The following is a 20,361-nucleotide window of genomic DNA, read 5'->3' as shown; positions in this document are numbered from 1 at the left end:
TTGTTTGTTTGCAAGCCTTAGACCTCCTTGTTAAAACTACTACAGAAATTTAAATACTAAAAACATAATTTTTAATTTGAACTTGTGTTGGAATAAATCTGTTATTTTTATTAAACTCTGTATAAATGGTAAACACTCTCATTTATCAACAAACAAATTGACAAGAAATAGCCCTCGCACCTTGAAGCCATTCAGTCCATTGGTTCCTTCCCTGCCGGGCAATCCAGGCTCACCAGGAAACCCGGGGGTTCCAACATCACCGCTCAGGCCAGGAAAGCCCTTTTCCCCATCCAGTCCACGGCCGCCCGGAACTCCATCCCGTCCAGGTCTTCCCGGAACTCCAGTTTCACCTTCGCGTCCAGGTTCACCCGGGAAACCAGACTCTCCTTTCACGCCTTAATTGTGAAGGCATACAATTTATTATAGGATATTTATTTACAATTGTTTTAACTTGCTCCAGCTAGGCCTAAATGGAAGGGCGCCCTGCCCTGCCCTTCCGAAGCCCCGCCCTGTCCTTCCAGTGCCCCAGACTGCTCTTTTATTATTAAAAAAAATATTTATTTTTTTTCAAAGACATTATAATTTACAATTCTTTTGTTATATTGTTATTAATTTATTCCTCATTGTATACATTTTATTTGCATGGTTTAATAATAATGGAAATAATATATTCTAACAAAAATTAATATGCAACATGGAGCATTCCAGATACTACCTGCGCTCGAAAGTGCCCTTTTGAGAAAATTCTGCGTGTTGAAAGTGCCCTTTTGACAAAATAGCCCCCCCTGCCCTTTTCAAATCCTCTGAGCTAAAGCACTGAACTTGATAGACAACAATTTAATTAACCACTCTCTTGATTATTAAAAACTTAACTGTCTGCAAAATACATGGTCATTTCCAGATATTTTTCATCTTCAGATTTTCTTATTTTGATGTTCTTGATTATTTAATCTGTTACAGTTTAAACAATAATTCAAAGTGATAAACAAGAGGGCCTGAAAGGCCCAAAGTCGCTCACCTGAGATAACAAGATATTATTGGGACAAATCTTCTGACCAAGTTTCACGAAAATAGGAAAATAAATGTGGCCTCTAGAGTGTTAACAAGGTTTTACTATAGCCATATAAGGAAAAAATGCCCCGCCCCCTAGCAGCCGTGTTTTTCAACCAACCGGCATCATTTTTTAAGTCATCCAAGATATTATCGGGATGAATCTCCTGACCAGGTTTCATGAAGATCGGACAGTTAATGTGGTTTCTAGAGTGTTAACAAGATTTTACTATAGCCATATAAGGAAAAATACCCCGCCCCTTGGAAGCCATTTTTTTTTCAAGCAAACATAATTATTTTCGAACTCATCCAAGATATCATTGAGACCAATCTTCTGACAAAATTTCATGAAGATTGGACAATAAATGTGGCCTCTAGAGTGTTAACAAGGTTTTACTATAGCCACATATAGCCATTTAAGGAAAAATGCCCCGCCCCTGGTGGCCATGTTTTTAAAGCAACCAAAACCATTTTCGGACTCATCCAAGATATCATTGAGACAAATCTTCTGACCAAGTTTCATGATGATCGGAAAATAAATGTGACCTCTAGAGTGTTAACAAGGTTTTACTTATATAGTAATAGCCAAATAAGGAAAATAGCCCCGCCTCTGTGGTGGCTGTGTTTTTCAACCAACCGTCATCATTTTTGAACTTGTCCAAGATATTACTGGGATGAATCTTCTGACCAAGTTTCATGAAGATCAAACTATAAATGTGGCCTCTAGAGTGTTAACAAGATTTTACTACAGCCTTATATAGCCATATAAGGAAAAATGCCCCGCCCCTTGGCAGCCATGTTATTCAAGAAAACGTAACCATTTTCGTTCTCATCCGAGATACCATTAAGACAAATCTTCTAACCATCAAGATTGGACAATAAATGTGGCCTCTAGAGTGTTAACAAGGTTTTACTATAGCCAATAATAAGGAAAATGCCCCGCCCCCTGGCGGCCATGTTAATCAACCAACCGACATCATTTTCGAACTCGTCCAAGATATTATTGGGATGAATCTTCTGACCAAGTTTCATAAAGATTTGACAATAAATGTGGCCTCTAGAGTGTTAACAAGATTTTACTATAGCCATATAAAGCCATATAAGGAAAAATACCCCGCCCCTTGGCAGCCATGTTTTTCAAGCAAAGGTTACCATTTTTGAACTCATCAAAGATATCAGTGGCACAAATCTTCTGAGCAAGTTTCATGAAGATCGGAAAATAAATGTGACCTCTAGAGTGTTAACAAGGTTTTACTATAGCCATACAAGGAAAAGTGCCCCGCCCCCTGGCGGCCATGTTTTTCAACCAACCGACATCATTTTCGAACTTGATGAATCTTCTGAACAAGTTTCATGAGGATCGGACAATAAATGTGGCCTCTAGAGTGTTAACAAGATTTTGCTATAGCCATATATAGCCATGTAAGGAAAAATGCCCGGCCCCTAGGCAGCCATGTTTTTCAAGCAAACATAACCATTTTCGAACTCATCCAAGATATCATTGAAACCAATCTTCTGACCGAATTTCATGAAAATTGGACAATAAATGTGGCCTCTCGAGAGTGAACAAGGCAAATGTTGACGTCGCAGACAACACACAACGGAAGACGGACAAAAGGCGATCACAAAAGCTCGCCATGAGCATTTTGTGCTCAGGTGGGCTTAAAAAAGGTCATTGTTCATGAAAATGCAACAAGAGGGCCATGGGCCCTAAGGCGCTCACCTAAGACCCAAAGGAACAAAACTATTCTGGGAAGGTGGACTTCAAAATAATAAAAGTACTTCATACAGACAAGTGTACATACTTTACTTGCGCTTTATAGTTCGATTATTTAGTGTAAAATCTTCAAAAGAGGATGAGTGCTGAGCAGACAGGCGGTAGTACAGACTTAGTTTGCTCTATAATTAAAATATGTTTTCACTGTTTTTCCATTCAAAGTTATTTAGAACAATGATACGCTGATTTTCAAGTAATACTGCATTTCACATATCATACATGACATACGTCTGTATATAAAATTAATGAGAATAATGGTATTTCTGACTTTCACATAATACTGTATTTCACATATCATCCATGTAGGCCTACATGACTTTTGTATATCAATCTGTATTTATGATTTAAAATGAAATTTCATACTTCATTTAAGATTTAATTTTTGTTAATTATTCACATTTGTAACTTACCTTAGCGCCAATGTAGATAGTAATATATTTATTGTTATTTCATTACACAAATGAGGAACAGCATACAATTGGTGAAGTCATCCAATGCATTAATGTTTACAATTAATAAGTATATAGTATAACCAAAGTATATACTTAAGTATATTTATAACCAAATGCCCTATTTTCCAAAATTACGCATGAAATGTGCCCTTGTTGGGGAAGCCCTCCTCTATTTTGGAAAGCTGGATGGAGCACTGGTAAGTGTTGTTTGTAAACAATTCCTCTACGCTTCTACTCTTTATTTACAACCAATGCATAACTAAAATGCATTTTAATTTTGAAATTTATTCTCAAATACAAGCTGCATTTATTATCATAAGTATCGCAAATAGTTGATTTTAAGTACATTTTCTCTATCTCTTTAATTCTTGAACAAAGTATATCTGTGATATGATATGTGTACATGTAGACACGATAGTTTTTTGTCAATAAATGTTCAACAGTAAAGTTGGATAATATTTCAATATATTGTTTATTGATCAATATAATTGAATTTTGACAACAGTTGTTGCCTAAGCTGTAAAGGATATTTTTGCGTACATATCTTTACTTTTTCTTCTTGATATTCATAATATACACTGGGATTTTGTGAAAGTTATAAGTTAAATAATAGCCATATTAAGTAAGTTCAATCAGGCATCACTGTACTTAAAGCTAAGAAATATGAAATATCACGCCCATTAAATTTATATATATTGTATAAACCTTTCTAGGAAATATATAAGTACATAATTTTGCTATTTCAAGAGCTTCCTTCAATGTTGTACATGTAATCTGTTCTTTTTATGCAGTCAGCATGCTGATTTTTATACGAAAATAAATGCCAGACAGATCTATTTATGTTTTTATCTTTATACATGTATTGATACCACTGTATAGCAATTGCTGTTCCATGCTGTTCACCGCAAAGGGCTGTAAACAAGGGGTTAGGCATGAAGCAACTGTCAGAGATAATGAGGAACCTGCTGTGGCTAATGGTTATTTCATTGGTCTGCGGTCATTAAATTACATGCAACAAAATGTGTGAAAAGTGGCCAGCACAGGAATTTGGGGCCTGACTCTAAACTGTTATATACAGTTGTTTCTCCGCTAAGTAATTTTCTGTGCAATCATTATTAATACTTAAAATTTTGAGATTATTTAATAAAGGGTTTTCAGATGGCAAAAATAGGTTTGTTGCACTTCATCCCCAACCAATCATCAACATAATAATCCCCTGTTATTATGGCCATGTTTTTTCAAATGTTCACGACTATTTTCAAACTCGTCCGAAGTATCCACATAACCAATGTTTTGACCAAATTTCATGATGATTAGGCAAAAAATGTGACTTCTAGAGTGTTCACAAGCTTTTTTACAATATAAATGTAAGGAAAAAGACCCCCCCCCTCTGGCAGCCATGTTTATTTTCCGATCTGAACCATTTTCAAACTCAACCGTCATATCCATGAAACAAATGTTCTGACAAAATTTCATAAAGATTGGACCAAAAATGTGACTTCTAGAGTGTTAAAATGTTTTCACTATATACATATAGAGAAAACTGCCCCGCCCCCTGGCGGCCATGTTTTTTCACCGATCTGGACCATTTTCAAACTCATCTATGATATCAATAAAAATAATGTTTTGACCAAGTTTCAAGATGATTGGGCAAAAATTGTGACTTCTAGAGTGTTCACAAGGTTTCTATATAGCCATATAAGGAATACTGCCCCTAGTGGCCAGGTTTTTCAACGGACCAGAATAATTTTTTAACTAAACTTAGTTTTGGCAAAATTTACATGAAGAATGGGCATCAAATGTGACTTCTACAGTGTTAACAAGGTTTTTCTTTTTTTTTTACCTAGTGACCTTGTTTTTGACCCAGCATGACCCAGTTTCAAACTCAGTCGAGGTATTATCAGAACAAATGTTCTTACCAAGTTTCATGAAGATTGGATAAGAAATGTGGCCTCTAGAGTGTTCACAAGGTAAAATGTTGACGACGCACACACGACGGACGCACAACGGACGACGGACAAAAGGCGATCCCAAAAGCTCACCATGAGCACGTTGTGCTCAGGTGAGCTAAAAACGTTTATGATACTTAACATACAGACAGAATATTAAAAAAAAATAACATTAACAACATGTTACAAATAGTGTTTAAAAACTTACAAAATGATGTCCATTCAACATTTGATGTATTATTCAAAATTCATACAACACACAATATATATATATATATTTTGTTGTAGGTTTTAAAACAATTAACTCTTTCTAATTTACAAACCCTTTACCCCCATGAATCCTAAACACCTCTAAAGACACCCACCTGGCAGTCCAAATAGCCCGTCCATGCCTGGAAGCCCCTCCAATCCCACATCACCTGGCGACCCCTTAAGGCTCTCCATGAAAGGGGCTGGGTCACCCTTGTCACCTGAAAACAGTGCAACATAAATATTGTGAGGCCTGAGGTTTATAGTCTGATATTGATTGTAATTCTTTGAAGGCATTGGGTTAACAGTCTGATATTGATGGTAGGTCTTTGCAGGATTTGGGTTAACAGTCTGATATTGATGGTAATTCTTTGAAGGCTTAGGGTGAACGGTCTGTTATTGATGGTAATACTTTGAAGGCTTTGGGTTAACAGTCTGATATTGATGGTAATTCTTTAAAGGCTTTGGGTGAACAGTCTGTTATTGATGGTAACTCTTTGAAGTCTTTGGGTTAACAGTCTAATATTGATGGTAATTCTTTGAAGGCTTTGGGTGAACAGTTTGATATTGATGGTAATTCTTTGAAGTCTTTGGGTGAACAGTCTGTTATTGATGGTAATTCTTTGAAGGCTTTTGGTTAACAGTCTGATATTGATTGTTATTATTAGAAGGCTTTGGGTTAACAGTCTGATATTGGAGGTATTTCTTTGAAGGCTTTGGGTTAACAGTCTGATATTGATGGTAATTCTTAGAAGGCTTTGGGTTAACAGTCTGATATTGATGGTAATTCTTTGAAGGCTTTGGGTAAACAATCTGATATTGATGGTAATTCTTTGAAGGCTTTGGGTTAACAGTCTGATATTGATGGTAATTCTTTGAAGGCTTTGGGTTAACATTCTGATATTGATGGTAATTCTTTGAAGGATTTGGGTTAACAGTCTGATATTGATGGTAATTCTTTGAAGGCTTTGGATTAACAGTCTGATATTGATGGTATTTCTTTGAAGGCTTTGGGTTAACAGTCTGATATTGATGGTACATCTTCAGCCTACTTCACATTACTGGCCAATTACTGGGTTATCGGTCATCCACTAAAACCGTGGCCCAGTGAGAAGCAACAGCAGGTTGGATTATTTCCATGACAGGTACACATTCAAGGTGTGGGACTAGCAATGGAATCACAGATTTTCTGATTCATAGGCAAGCATGCAACCACTGGAGGCTACTGCTCCCATGGAACTATAATTATACATTTTTGATCCAATGAAAATTCATTGAAAGGGATACTTCTACTCTTTCCTATGGTATAATTACTCAAACAAATTAAAATACGAGCATGAGCAGATTTATGTGGGTTTTTTTTAATGTTGACTCCAGCATACCCCTATCAAATTTGTTTGCATGGGTGTAATTACCTGGACATTCACCAAGCTAGCTAAAAGATACAAACAAAACTGTTGCCAAGCAATATTGTCCCCTACCGGCTCCACCTTTGTTGGAAATTCCACCATTGTCAGATTTTTTTTATATTATTTGTTTCCATAGCAATCAGAATTTTTGGCATAGGAACAAAATGAAATGACGTGCATAATAACCATCTATCCATGTTTCAAGTTTCATGAAAAAATATTAAGAACTTTAAAAGTTATCGCAGGATCCAGAAAAGTGTGACTGACTGACAGACGGACAGAGCGCAAACCATAAGTCCCTCCGGTGAAACCGATAGGGGACAATTAACAACCTTGCTACTTTTTATCATCATGTAAATCGTAACAAACATGTGAAATTATATGTAATAATTGGCATCATCACAGGATTTTTATGACAATGTCATTCAGAGATTCAGCAATCACGATAAAGTTGTAAAACATCCAAACACTGCCAACAGTAATGGATGGAATCAAACACAAATAGTCATGGTTATAATCGAACAATTGTGAGTTTACAGTCTTTTTTAAATTTGTTCACTTTTTTGTATTTTTTTTACAGATTATATAAAAGCTACCATGAGGCATTGATTTAAAGAAAATTTGCATGGTGCTAGTTCAGTGTCCCATATAAAAACATGATTCATATATTGGAACATACAAATTCCAGACTGTTTTATTCCTACCAACGTTTCCTTTTCGGCCAGGTGTTCCATCAAATCCTGCAAATCCCTTTTGCCCTGTCAGTCCAGGAATTCCGTCTGTGAAATCTCCCATAATGCCCTTCAATCCAGGATTTCCCCGTTGCCCAGGGATACCGTCCAGGCCATCTAAACCAGGCACACCTGGGAGACCCTGTGTAAAAAGAAAGATAAAAACACTGTCATGAAAATATTGAGTCGCGTTCTGACAAACTGGGCATAATGCATGTGCGTAAAGTGTTGTCCCAGATTAGCCTGTGCAGTCCACACAGGCTAATCAGGAACGACACTTTCCGCTTTAATGGTATTTTTCGTTTAAAGGATGTCACTTTTTACCATCTAGTTTAAGCGGAAAGTGTCTTCCCTGATTAGCCTGTGCGGACTGCACAGGCTAATCTGGGATGACACTTTATGCACATGAATTATGCCCAGTTTTCTCAAAACAAGACACATATTTATCTTCATTTTACTACCTTTGTAAAAAAAAAGCTGCAAAAACGGACAGAACAGATTAGCATCCTCATTTTGACAACCAGATTTTGTTGTCAAATGTTTAATTAAACAAGATAGCCAAAGGCCCTCATGTGCTAAGTTCAAACTAGAATCAACACTGCTTCAAGCATGCCCTACCTTAAGTCCCTCTGGGCCCGCAGAGCCAGGATCTCCCCTGTCACCAGATGGTCCCTCAATACCCATCAGACCATCCAAACCTGGCATTCCTGGCGACCCTTTTGACCCTTTCGTTATAGGGTTAGGGGGCAGGTCGACCCTTCCGGGAGTACCAGGTACACCTGCATAACCAGGCTCTCCCCTTGATCCTTTCAAACCCTGAAAAAATATTTTTTTGATCGGAGAAGCGTAATATTACAAGAATATACTAATATCACTCACAAAGCTTGAATACATTTTTAACACACTTTACCACTGAGATACGCACTTTGACTTGTGCAAAATCCCTTAGAAAATCATATTGAATTCAAGACCTTGTTTAACCCTTTACCACTCAGATACATGTTTTTCCACATGTGTAGTCCCTTAGAAAAGAATCGAATTTAAGACCTTTCTTATTAAATTCAAGTTTTAAAGGCTTCATTTCCAACCCTTAGATACTGATGAGCAGCAAACAGCATAAAACCTGAACAGACTGCGAGTTACTGGCAGGCTCTTCTGGTTTTATGCTGTTTGCACATAGCCATTTTAACTTTGCTTTTGAGTGGGGAAAGTTTAATACATTAATGTTTTAAAGCCTGTCTAACCCTAAGATACTGATAAGTTGCAAACAGCAAAAATAACTTAGAAAACTGCTGTGAATTACTCGCAGCCTGTTCTAATTTTATGCTTGACTGCATATGGCAATTTTCAATTTGGTTCTGAGCATGAAAGGGTTATTGTAAAACATTGTCCTTGGAGTAGAAGTTTTGGAAAATATCATACCATTATACCTGGTTTCAATAAAACTTTCCATTATTTTACTTATCCATTAAAAATTCGAAATTGTTGGGAAACAATCTTAGGCCAGTATCCAACATCTAATTCTTAGATTTTAGAATAATGAGCAGTTATTGATTTAATTAAAATACCTCCGAGTTTTCATACCTTCAGGCTTTAAATGGTGCTTTAATAATAAACATATTGTTTTAAATGAAGAATTATAAAACTAAGTGTGCTTTGCAATGCTAGACTTGTTTATAATAAGAATGCAATACTGCTCAATCGACTGGAGTTTCACTGCTTTATATTGACTCTAAATATATTGTTTAAGTATATTTTTTTTTAAAGAATACTGTTTAATAATAATGTTTGTACTTTAAGGGACCTTTTCACACATTTTAGCATGTATTGAAGTTTGTCATTAAATGCTTAATATTGATAAATGTAAACATTGGATCTAAGGGGCTCCAGTAAAAAAGAAGAATAAAATTAATGAAAGAAAAAAACAGTAACCCTCAACTGGGCTTGAACCACTGACACTCAGAAAATCAGAACAGCCTGCAAATAACTCGCAGTCTGTTCAGGTTTTATGCTGTTTGCTGCTCATGAAATAAAACCATTAAAATTTGAATCTAGTTACAAAGGTTTGTAATTAAATTTAACTTTCTAAGGGACTACAAATGCGTGAAAATATGTATCTAAGAGGTAAAGGGTTAAATCAAAATGTCCATTAAAGCAGAAAATGATTAACCTGTGATGACACCTTTAAGCCCACTTTTCCATGAACGTGAATCAAATTACACCCAAAGAGACAAGCACTAGTGTGAATGTAAATACACCTGTTGGGATAAACAAACGGAAGCAGTCAAATGATGTCTAAAGGTTGACTTTCATTATTAAATCTTTGTTCATGCAATTAACATAGTTTCACTTTATTTTCAAATACATCAACTTTAACACTCTTTTGTATGCTACCACTAATATCTGTTATGGATATTTAATTTATACGGAATTCAGGGCATTTTCCTAGAGGATAATCCAAAGGGTTTGATTGTACCTTCTTTATATAAAGAATGACCCGAAGATGTGCCATATTAGAAAAAGAGGCTAACTCTGGTAAGCTGCATTCCCAAATTGTTTACTATCATTATAAATAGTCGTTGTTATAATGCAAACTGATGTTGTTTTGTCGATTTGAAACGTGAATGTGCTTTGTCTTTTTAAGGGATTATGGTATGAGGTTTGTATGAAGGTATAAGAGGCAGTAAATTATCAACAATTATTAAAGCGATCTATTATCAAGTTAAAAGCTGTGTAAAAGAGTGTATTTCATCCTCAGATTTCTTTAAATGTCTGATTGGGCTCAAACAGAGAGAGGTTATGTTGCCAGTGTTCTTTTCTATAACTGTCTGCAGAGGATTAAATCAGCCTTGTTGAGGATTAAATCAGCCTTGTTGAGGGAAAATTTGTTTTTATTCAAGTGCTTTAAGTGTCCTCCCAGGCTAATCTGGGACAAAACTTTCCCCCCTTAACTAGGTCCTCCCAGGCTAATCTGGGACAAAACTTTCCCCCCTTAACTAGGTCCTCCCAGGCTAATCTGGGACAAAACTTTCCCCCCTTAACTAGGTCCTCCCAGGCTAATCTGGGACAAAACTTTCCCCCCTAAACTAGGTCCTCCCAGGCTAATCTGGGACAAAACTTTCCCCCTAAACTAGGTCCTCCCAGGCTAATCTGGGACAAAACTTTCCCCCCTAAACTAGGTCCTCCCAGGCTAATCTGGGACAAAACTTTCCCCCTAAACTAGGTCCTCCCAGGCTAATCTGGGACAAAACTTTCCCCCCTAAACTAGGTCCTCCCAGGCTAATCTGGGACAAAACTTTCCCCCCTTAACTAGACTTTGAAAAGAAGAGACTTCCTCTAAATTAAAAAAAATCCATAAACGTGGCAATTGTCATCCCTGACTAGTCTGTGCATACTGCACAGGCTAATCTGGGACAAAACTTTCCCCCCTTAACTTTGAAAAGAAGAGACTTCCTCTAAATTAAAAAAAATCCATAAACATTGCAAGTGTCATCCCTGACTAGTCTGTGCATACTGCACAGGCTAATCTAGGACAAAACATTACGCACATACATTAAGCCCAGTTTTCCCAGAACCGACTCAAATAAATCAAAGGGAATAAACATTAGTGTGCATGTCAGACTCAGGGCTTTTTTTCCTTCTAAGAGAATGGCCATGAACGGCCATTTCACAATTTTGACATGAATATTTCACAAATCTAGTAAGGCCACTATACTTGACAAAATGGTCATTTTCAACTGTGAAAATTTGCCTTTTTGGGGCTTAAAACTGTCAAAAACGGCCATTTCACAATTCAAAATAAAATTTGATTTATTGTTTTACATAAGCGAGACAAGATATTGACAGTAGTAGAAAAAAAAGAGTGGTGAACTTGTAAAATTGTGAAATTCAGTTTGTTAAGAATTAGGCCTTTCTATGGTTTTAGATAGAGTTTACCAGTCAGAATATTGTTGTAAGTGGTTATTTGTTGAAAGAAAGGGTCAAGACAATGAAAATAATATTTTTATGCATTATAGGGATACATTTAAATATGATGCAAGTATTAAACATGATTTTACTATACTAATTCTTAACAAACTGAATTTTACAATTTTACAAGTTCGCCACTCTTTTTTTTTTCACAACTTTCAGAAGTTTGCGACTCATTTTTTCAAAATTTTTACAAGTTCGCGACTCATTTTGTCACAAAGTGAGGGGGCCAGGACCACTTCAAAAAATAAGGAAACAAGAGGGCCTGAAAGGCCCAAAGTCGCTCACCTGAGATAACAAGATATTATTAGGACAATCTTCTGACCAAGTTTCATGAAGACCGCCCCTTGGAAGCCATGTTTTTCAAGCAAACATAATTATTTTCAAACTCATCCAAGATATCATTGAGACCAATCTTCTGACCAAATTTCATGAAGATTGGACAATAAATGTGGCCTCTAGAGTGTTAACAAGGTTTTACAATAGCCATTAAAGGAAAAATGCCCCGCCCCCTGGCGGCCATATTTTTCAACCAAAGGGCATCATTTTTTAAGTCTTTTAAGATATTATTGGGATGAATCTTCTGACCAAGTTTCATGAAGATTCAACAATAAATGTGGCCTCTAGAGTGTTAACAAGATTTTACTATAGCCATAAAAGGAAAAAGGTCCCGCCCCTTGGCAGCCATGTTTTTCAAGCAAAGGTTACCATTTTGGAACTCATCCAAGATATCATTATAAAAATTCTTCTGAGCAGGTTTATGAAGATCGGAAAATAAATGTGGACTCTAGAGTGTTAACAAGGTTTTACTATAGCCATATTAGGAAAAATGCCCTGCCCCCTGGCAGCCATGTTTTTCAACCAACCAGCATCAATTTCAAACAAAAGACATGTTCTGACCAAATTTCATGAAGATTGGACCAAAAATGTGACTTCTAGAGTGTTCACATGTTTTCACTATATACATATCGTAGGGATCATATTTTTTCGGTTTTGCTGGTCCTAGACCGATTGGGGTCATGAAAGACCGATTGAAAATCCCAAACAGTCGGTCCGAATCTGTTTGCTAAAATTCCCATGTCATGAAATCGATTACACAATGTACATGCTAACACACCATAATGACATTCTTATCTTGATTAACTGTGATAAACCATTCGCTGCAGTCTCTAAACCAGTCAGGACCAGTTTATTGCATGTTAGACCAAGAATCAAAAACTTGTGAACAGCGGATTAAAGACGCATCCGAAAAGACGCTTCTGAAAGCACGCTCTGTAACTTAACAAACCATGCTGATACATTTTCCACCAGCGTAATAATCCGGTAATTTAATCATGAATGAAAGTCGCAGATCTGATCGACAGAACAGCAGAAAGTTATTTTTATGGGCGGAACTTCATTAGAAAAAATGAATAAAACTCGTATGTTCCGTTGGGGAATTTTACTTGTACATTCATTATACCACCTTCATGAATGGCAAAATCAATGGTATATATTTTAACGTAATTTGTCATGATTTCAGACATATATTTTCGGATACTTTTTCCTCATTTATATCCAGACCGATTGATGCTGCAGGAAAATATGATTCCTGACATATAGAGAAAACTGCCCCTTGGCGGCCATGTTTTTCCACAGATCTGGACCATTTTCGAACTCTTCCTAGTTATAAATGAAACCAATGTTTTCACCAAGTTTAATGATGATTCGGCAAAAATTGTGACTTCTAGAGTGTTCACAAGGTTTCTCTATAGCCATTTAAGGAATACTGCCCCGCCCCCTGGCGGATATGTTTTTCAATGGACCGGAACCATTTTTGAACTCAACCAACATATCATTTAGACAAACATTTTGACAAAGTTACATGAAGATTTGGTATCAAATGTGACTTCTACAGTTTTCACAAGGTTTTTCTTTTTTTGGACCTAGTGACCTAGTTTTTGACCCAGCATGACCAAGTTTCGAACTCAGTCAAGGTATCAATAGGACAAATGTTCTGACCAAGTTTCATGAAAATCGGACAATAAATGTGGCCTCTAGAGTGTTCACAAGGCAAAATGTTGACGACAGAGGACGCACGACGGACAAATGGCGATCACAAAAGCTCACCATGAGCACGTTGTGCTCAGGTGAGCTAAAGAAAGCCCTGAGACTGCACTCACTAATCTGGGACAGGCATATGATTGAGCCCATATTTCCCATAACGAGACTCAAATCTTAATCATCAGCTTACCGTGTCCCCCATGAGTCCGGGCAGGCCTTCCAAGCCGTTGTTGCCGAAGTCTCCCTTCCTTCCAGGGGTACCAGTATACCCAGGGTAGCCATTTTCACCTAGACGGCGATGAAAAACCCATTGCAATCAAGTACAAATTAATACATTTGCTATGAAAGATAATTGCATGTTACTATCACATTTGGAAAAATGTGATTTCATTGTATTAAAAGAGTTGTAGGAGCATTTAAAACTAATAAAAATTATGCAGTTTAATTTACAGCCATGAGAATGCAAAATGACAAACACTTAAATGGGAACAAGAGGGAAATGATCGACATTATACGATCACAAAATAAATAAAAAATAAATATAACAAAACCCCAAGCCCAGATACTCACCAGCAGTACCAGATTCACCGGGCTCTCCCTTCAGTCCGGGTAGTCCATCCGGGCAGAATGGGCAGTCATCACCACGGACACCCTTTCGTCCATCCGCTCCGGGCTGTCCATTGGGTCCATCCGATCCTTCTGGGCCCGGGTCACCGGGAAATCCAGGAACACCCCGAGGTCCTGTGATGTCAACTCCATCCCCATCAATTCCCTGGAGATCCTGTAAGTCCAGCATCTCCCTGAAATCCGGGAAGACCAGGTCGCCCATTGAGGCCGGGTAATCCTGGCAAACCGCTTGGACCAAAAACGGTTTCTCCTCGTTCCCCGATCTCTCCCGGGAGTCCAACTAGTCCTGATGGACCAACTAGACCAGGTTTACCATCCAAACCAGGGAAACCTTAAAAACAAGCAAATTCGTTGAATTGATATCCCCCGCCAAACTGCTTCTGGACACAAAAATGTTATATTTGACACTCAAAAAAAGCATTTTTTCAAGATACAAAGAGCCATAACTCTGTTATTAACAGATGGTGTACAATGCCATTTGGCGTGCATCATCTTCTTATACATATATATACTCATACCAAGTTTCAATGAAATCCGCCAAAGCACTTAAAAAATATGGCTCCTGACGGTCGGAAAGATGGACGGACGGACAACGCCAAAACAATATCCCTCCGCCGATGGCAGGGGCTAATAAAGGACATTACAATAAAGTACATAACAAAAGATATGTAGAAATGCATCTGTCAATTTTTGTGTTTTTAAGTTGATTGACAATTATGAACAAATGTTCTGACAAACTAATAAAGCTATCGTTAAACATTGCTTTGTTAGGAAAAATGCAAACCATAATTTGGCAGATGGATTACTAGGAAGGTAAACATTTATTATTATATTTTTTCCTGCAATCAATTGATTAATATATTTGAAAGTAATACATGTAGTAAGAAACTGTGTATATGAGGTTCAGCTAAATTCAGGAGATCAGTAAAAAAACGGGAATATCTTTCTTGTGAACTTGCCAAGAAAATACTTAAATCCAGATCTTCAACAAAAAACTTTGAGTACACTTTGGATGAGTTGGTCTGGTTATCCCAAACAATTCTTTTTCAAAGGATGGCCTTAATTTGCATTTCTGCTTTTACTTTCAGTACAAAGCAAGGACAATTACAATAACACTATCATATTTCGATGTTATTAGAAATTTAACAATGACAAAATTAAAACTACTGGTAAACATATTCCCTGATTAGCCTGCAAAAACTACACAGATTAATCTGAGACGACACTTTACACACATGCATCAAGCCCATTTTCCTAGAGGGTGACTTAGTAATACACCTACCATCTAAGCCTCTATCTCCTTTAATGCTCTCTCCCCTCTCTCCAAACTCTCCCGGCAGCCCATCCAATCCAGGAGGTCCCTGGGGGCCCTGTAATCCCTTTGGACCAACATTGCCAGGGAAACCAGCCAGACCAGTGAAGCCTTTGGGTCCCACGGGCCCGGAAAGACCAGGCAGGCCCTTCAAACCCGTGCCACCACCCTCATCTCCGCGGATACCCTAAGATTAAGACATGCAGAAATTAATAGTGATTTTCAAGGAATGACAAAACCACAAAAACCACAATACTATGTTAAAAAAAAATTAATAATATAACCTTTCAGAAGAAATGATTTTTTTTAATTAATTGTGACATTTAAGTGCATATTAATCTAGTGAACCCAGAGGCTTGGCAAATGTTGACCCCAGGCCACAATGTGAGAAAACTTTGTTAAGGATTACTCCAATGTAACATACCAAATATCACACCCTTTTGACCTTGATGTTGAAGCAAAGTGATTTTGTGGATAGTGTATTTAGCCTTTACCACTTTAAGATACGAATTTTGACACAAGTGTAGTCCCTTAGAAAGTTAAATTTAATTAAAGTCTTTTCTAACTCAATTCAAGTTTTTAAGGCTTCATTTCCAACTCAAGATACTGATTAGCAGCAAACAGCATAAAACCTGAACAGAAGTTTGAGTTACTTGCAGGCTGTTCTGGTTTTATGCTGTTTGCACATAGCAATTTTCTCTTTGGTTCTGAGTAAGAAAGGGTTAATATATAATGATGTTGTATGTCAAAGTTGAACAAAGGAGAATGTCTCATGTGAGTTTAAACAAAAGATGATACAAATTGTAGCAAGTTGAAAGTGGAGAAAAATAACAAGTTTTGATCTACTGACAGACAGATGTACCTATAGACTGACAGATGTACTGATAGACAGATGTACTCATAGACTGACAGATGTACCGCTAGACAGATGTACCGGTAGACTGACAGATGTACCGATAGACAGATGTACCGAAAGACTGACAGATGTACCGATAGACAGATGTACCGATAGACTGACAGATGTACCGATAGACAGATGTACCTATAGACTGACAGATGTACCAATAGACAGATGTATTGATAGACTGACAGATGAACCTATAGACAGATGTACCGATAGACTGACAGATGTACTGATAGACAGATGAACTGATAGACTGACAGATGTACCGATAGACAGACAGATGTACCGATAGACAGACAGATGTACCGATAGACAGACAGATGTACCGATAGACAGACAGATGTACCGATAGACAGACAGATGTACCGATAGACAGACAGATGTACCGATAGACAGACGGATGTACCGATAGACAGATGTACCAATAGACAGACAGACAAACCTATAGACAAACAGATGTACCAATAGAAAGACAGACAGACATCCATAGCAATAATTAAACTCTTTTTCAATAAGTTAACACATTTTGCAATAATGTTTCACAAGTTTTTATTTAAGTTTCCACTATTCTAAGAGAACAAAAATCGTTGTTTCTTCAAATATTGACACAGGACCCTGTCATGTAAAAGTTCCTACAGCAAATCCAGAAATATTTGTTTAACAAATAGACAATATGATCAATATATCCTAAAATAAAGGACTTTAAAACTAAAAATTTAATAGAATTACTGAAATCATATCTGTAGGTGCTAAGCAAGTATTGTTTAAAGTTCCATTTTAACTTAAAACTTAAATTTGCCATAAAGACTTATATAGAAACGTATTACTGAAAGAGTCCAGGCTACTTCATACAAGAAACCGTCGGAGACGGGTGATGCTCCCCAAAGTTTTTTTTGGTCACAATATTGCACTATATATTCAGATAAAAGGAAACATCTTGAGGGCACCGTAGTTGGGGGGACAATAATTTTTTTATAGAAAATTTCAAAGGGGCCATTACTCTGTGAAAAATCATCCGACCAGAACCCGCTGATAAAATGCACATCTCCTCTTGGTAGTGAAGCTTCCCATAAAGTTTCATTGAATTCCAGTCATTAGTTGCTGAGAAATAGCCGAGACAAAAATTGTGCACAGGCGGACGCACACACGCTCGGACAGACGAAGCGGCGACTATATGCTCCCCCCAAAATAAATTTTGGGGGAGCATAAAAATGAAGAAGAAAACATCCACATGATTTGTATCACTTGATACTTGATATATGTTTACATACCACGCCTCCCATATCTCCCTGCTCCCCTTTGTAGCCCTTGTCTCCCATGGGACCCTTCTCTCCTGAGAGCCCGGGGATACCGCTGCGCCCGTCCTCTCCTGTCATGCCCTTGAGGCCGTAGGGACCTGGCGGCCCATCTTTCCCCCGCTTGCCCTGTCACCAAAAAGAAAGTAGACATATTGTGCCCAGTGTAATTGATAAATTTCTAAAGACAATATTTTGAGAAAAACACAGAAGTCATATTCTATAAAAAGTCTTAACGCACATGCATTAAACCCCCTTCTTATAGAGCACATATGTCTGTGAAAGAGAGGGTTTACTTACCAATCTTCCAGCCGACCCCTGTTCTCCCTTGGGTCCTTTGGTGCCATCATCTCCGGCCAAACCCTGAAAGCATCGGAAAACAGAGCTTTTTTCAGCAATATGTGTGTATGCCTTTTGTGAAATGTTGAAAATGAGTAGTACATTTACATATTGTGAATGATTTTATCTTTAAAATAAAAGTACAAATAATAACTGGTAATAACATTCATGTATTTAAATACAGTTAAAATACAAACACAATTAATCAAAAATTCTACCATTATGGTTTATTTTTATTATACAATTATGCAGACCAAAACGCCGTTAAGACCGTTTCTATTTTAACATTACCCTATCTAATAAAAAAATTTGCCTTTGAAAAGTCAACTACATAAAAACCGTGATAAAGCTGCAATTAAGGCTGGGACTTTGTTTTCCTTTTTGTGTTGTCGACGTTGAAGTTATTTTTTTCTTCCTGCATCTGCATCATTTACAATATATAATCCTTGTACTGGGAAAATTGGGCTAAAAATGCATGTGCGTAAAGTGCCAGATAAGCCGTTGCAGATTAATCAGGGATGACACTCTCCGCCTTTATGGTATTTTTTATTAAAGGCAAGTCTAATAAGGAAGGCTTATAAAGTCAGAATCTTAAATAAAGCACCAACTTACATCATTTCCTGGTAGCCCTGGTAACCCCCTTGCACCATTCTCGCCTGGTTCACCCTTTGGCCCTTCTATGCCAGCTTGCCCCTTGAAGATCTCAGACCCCTTATTACCCTCGAGGTAGCCAGGGGCACCTGCAGGACCTGGGGGACCTATATCACCATAGGTACCCTGAAAAAAGTAGTCAGAGGTTAAAGTACTGAGAGAGATCTTGTTGAGTTGAAAGCCTTGTGTAAATGAACAGAATAAAGCAACTGAACTACTATCAGTTTTGTGTGCTCTTTCTTCAATGAATTACTATGCATCATCAACCATTACATGACATAAGAACAACAATCACACATATCATTAAATTGATGCAAATCGTTAATGCAAAATCCCATCAAACCTTTTCGCCTTTCTTGAATGAATGACTATGCATAATTGACCATAACATGAAATAAGAATAACAATGACACATATCATTAATAAGTAAGTTGCTCAAACCTTTTCACCCTTAGGCAGTTCAGGGGAGTTAGCTCCCGGCTCTCCTGGGTCACCATCCAAGCCCGTGTCTCCCCGCATTCCCGGCAATCCAGGGGCACCATCAATACCACGTGTTCCTGGTCGTCCGAGAAACCCATTCAGGCCCTGAAATGTTTAGACAATATTTTAACCCTTTGCATGCTGGGTAATTTGTCTTCTGCTAAAATGTCGTCTGCTGAATTTCAAAAATTAGCATTTTCTTCGATTTTTTTCAAAGAATACTATCAGAATAGCAAACAGTTTGGATCCTGATGAGACGCCACGTTCTGTGGCGTCTCATCTGGATCCAAACTGTTTGCAAAGGCCTTTAAAATTCGGCTCCAGCGCTTTAAGGGTTAAGTATAGGTTCAGTCTCTGAAAGTGGTCTTGGGAAAGACCTTCAGTCTGCACAGGCTAATCTGGGACGACAGTTTCTGCTTTGATCATATTTTTCGTTTATAGAAAGTCTTGTCTTAGCCAAAACCCAGTTTAGGCGGCAATTATGGTCCCTGATTAGCCTGCGCAGTATGCCCAGGCAAATCTGGGACAACACTTTATGGAAATGCATTACACCGCTTTTCACAGACTCATGTTCATATTTAATATTTGAAGTGTAAGTTTACAATTGTCTTCCCTTTGAGAGACAATATTAGTGCTATCACACCGAAAACATGCATCTTTTTTATTGTCATACTATTGCATGTATTTACCTGCACAAATTGTATTACACAACAGTGCATGATATAAAAATTAATCTAAAAGATATTTTATCTATTTATTCATTTCTTTGCATTAGTAACAAATAATATTTCCTAAATTCTTTGAAGACTATGAACATGAGTATTTAACAAGAGATTACCAAGCAATTTTGTCATCCTACCAGTGAAACTCCACCATTGTCAGTATTTTTTTTATTTGTTGCCATAGCAACCAGAATTCTTGAAGTAGGAACAAAATGAAATAACGTGCATAATCTCCATATTGCCATCTATCCATGTTTCAAGTTTCACGAAAAAATATGAAGAACTTTAAAAGTTATCGGAGGATCCAGAAAAGTGTGATGGAATGAAAGACAGACAGACTGCCAGACAGACAGATAGAGCGTGAACCATCAGTCCCCTCTGAATTCACCGGTAGGGGACAAT

General features: G+C 37.4%; 1 protein-coding gene across 1 annotated transcript in view; it reads right to left on the bottom strand.

The window, feature by feature from the left end:
• Nucleotides 1-20,361, bottom strand: part of LOC127835625 (collagen alpha-1(IV) chain-like) — a 67,293-nt gene that overhangs the window by 35,279 nt on the left and 11,653 nt on the right. Inside the window, 12 exon segments of the mRNA XM_052362061.1 lie at nucleotides 181-395; nucleotides 5,594-5,698; nucleotides 7,591-7,759; nucleotides 8,236-8,433; nucleotides 13,820-13,917; nucleotides 14,200-14,395; nucleotides 14,397-14,587; nucleotides 15,539-15,755; nucleotides 17,744-17,896; nucleotides 18,068-18,130; nucleotides 18,719-18,883; nucleotides 19,199-19,342. Coding sequence (XP_052218021.1) covers nucleotides 181-395; nucleotides 5,594-5,698; nucleotides 7,591-7,759; nucleotides 8,236-8,433; nucleotides 13,820-13,917; nucleotides 14,200-14,395; nucleotides 14,397-14,587; nucleotides 15,539-15,755; nucleotides 17,744-17,896; nucleotides 18,068-18,130; nucleotides 18,719-18,883; nucleotides 19,199-19,342 — 1,914 coding nt within the window.

Source organism: Dreissena polymorpha, chromosome 6 (assembly GCF_020536995.1).
Source record: "Dreissena polymorpha isolate Duluth1 chromosome 6, UMN_Dpol_1.0, whole genome shotgun sequence".
In the NCBI taxonomy this organism is placed as follows: Eukaryota; Metazoa; Mollusca; class Bivalvia; order Myida; family Dreissenidae; genus Dreissena; species Dreissena polymorpha.
The sequence above is the reverse complement of the archived record's forward strand: the minus strand, read 5'-3'. Positions and strand labels throughout refer to the sequence as shown.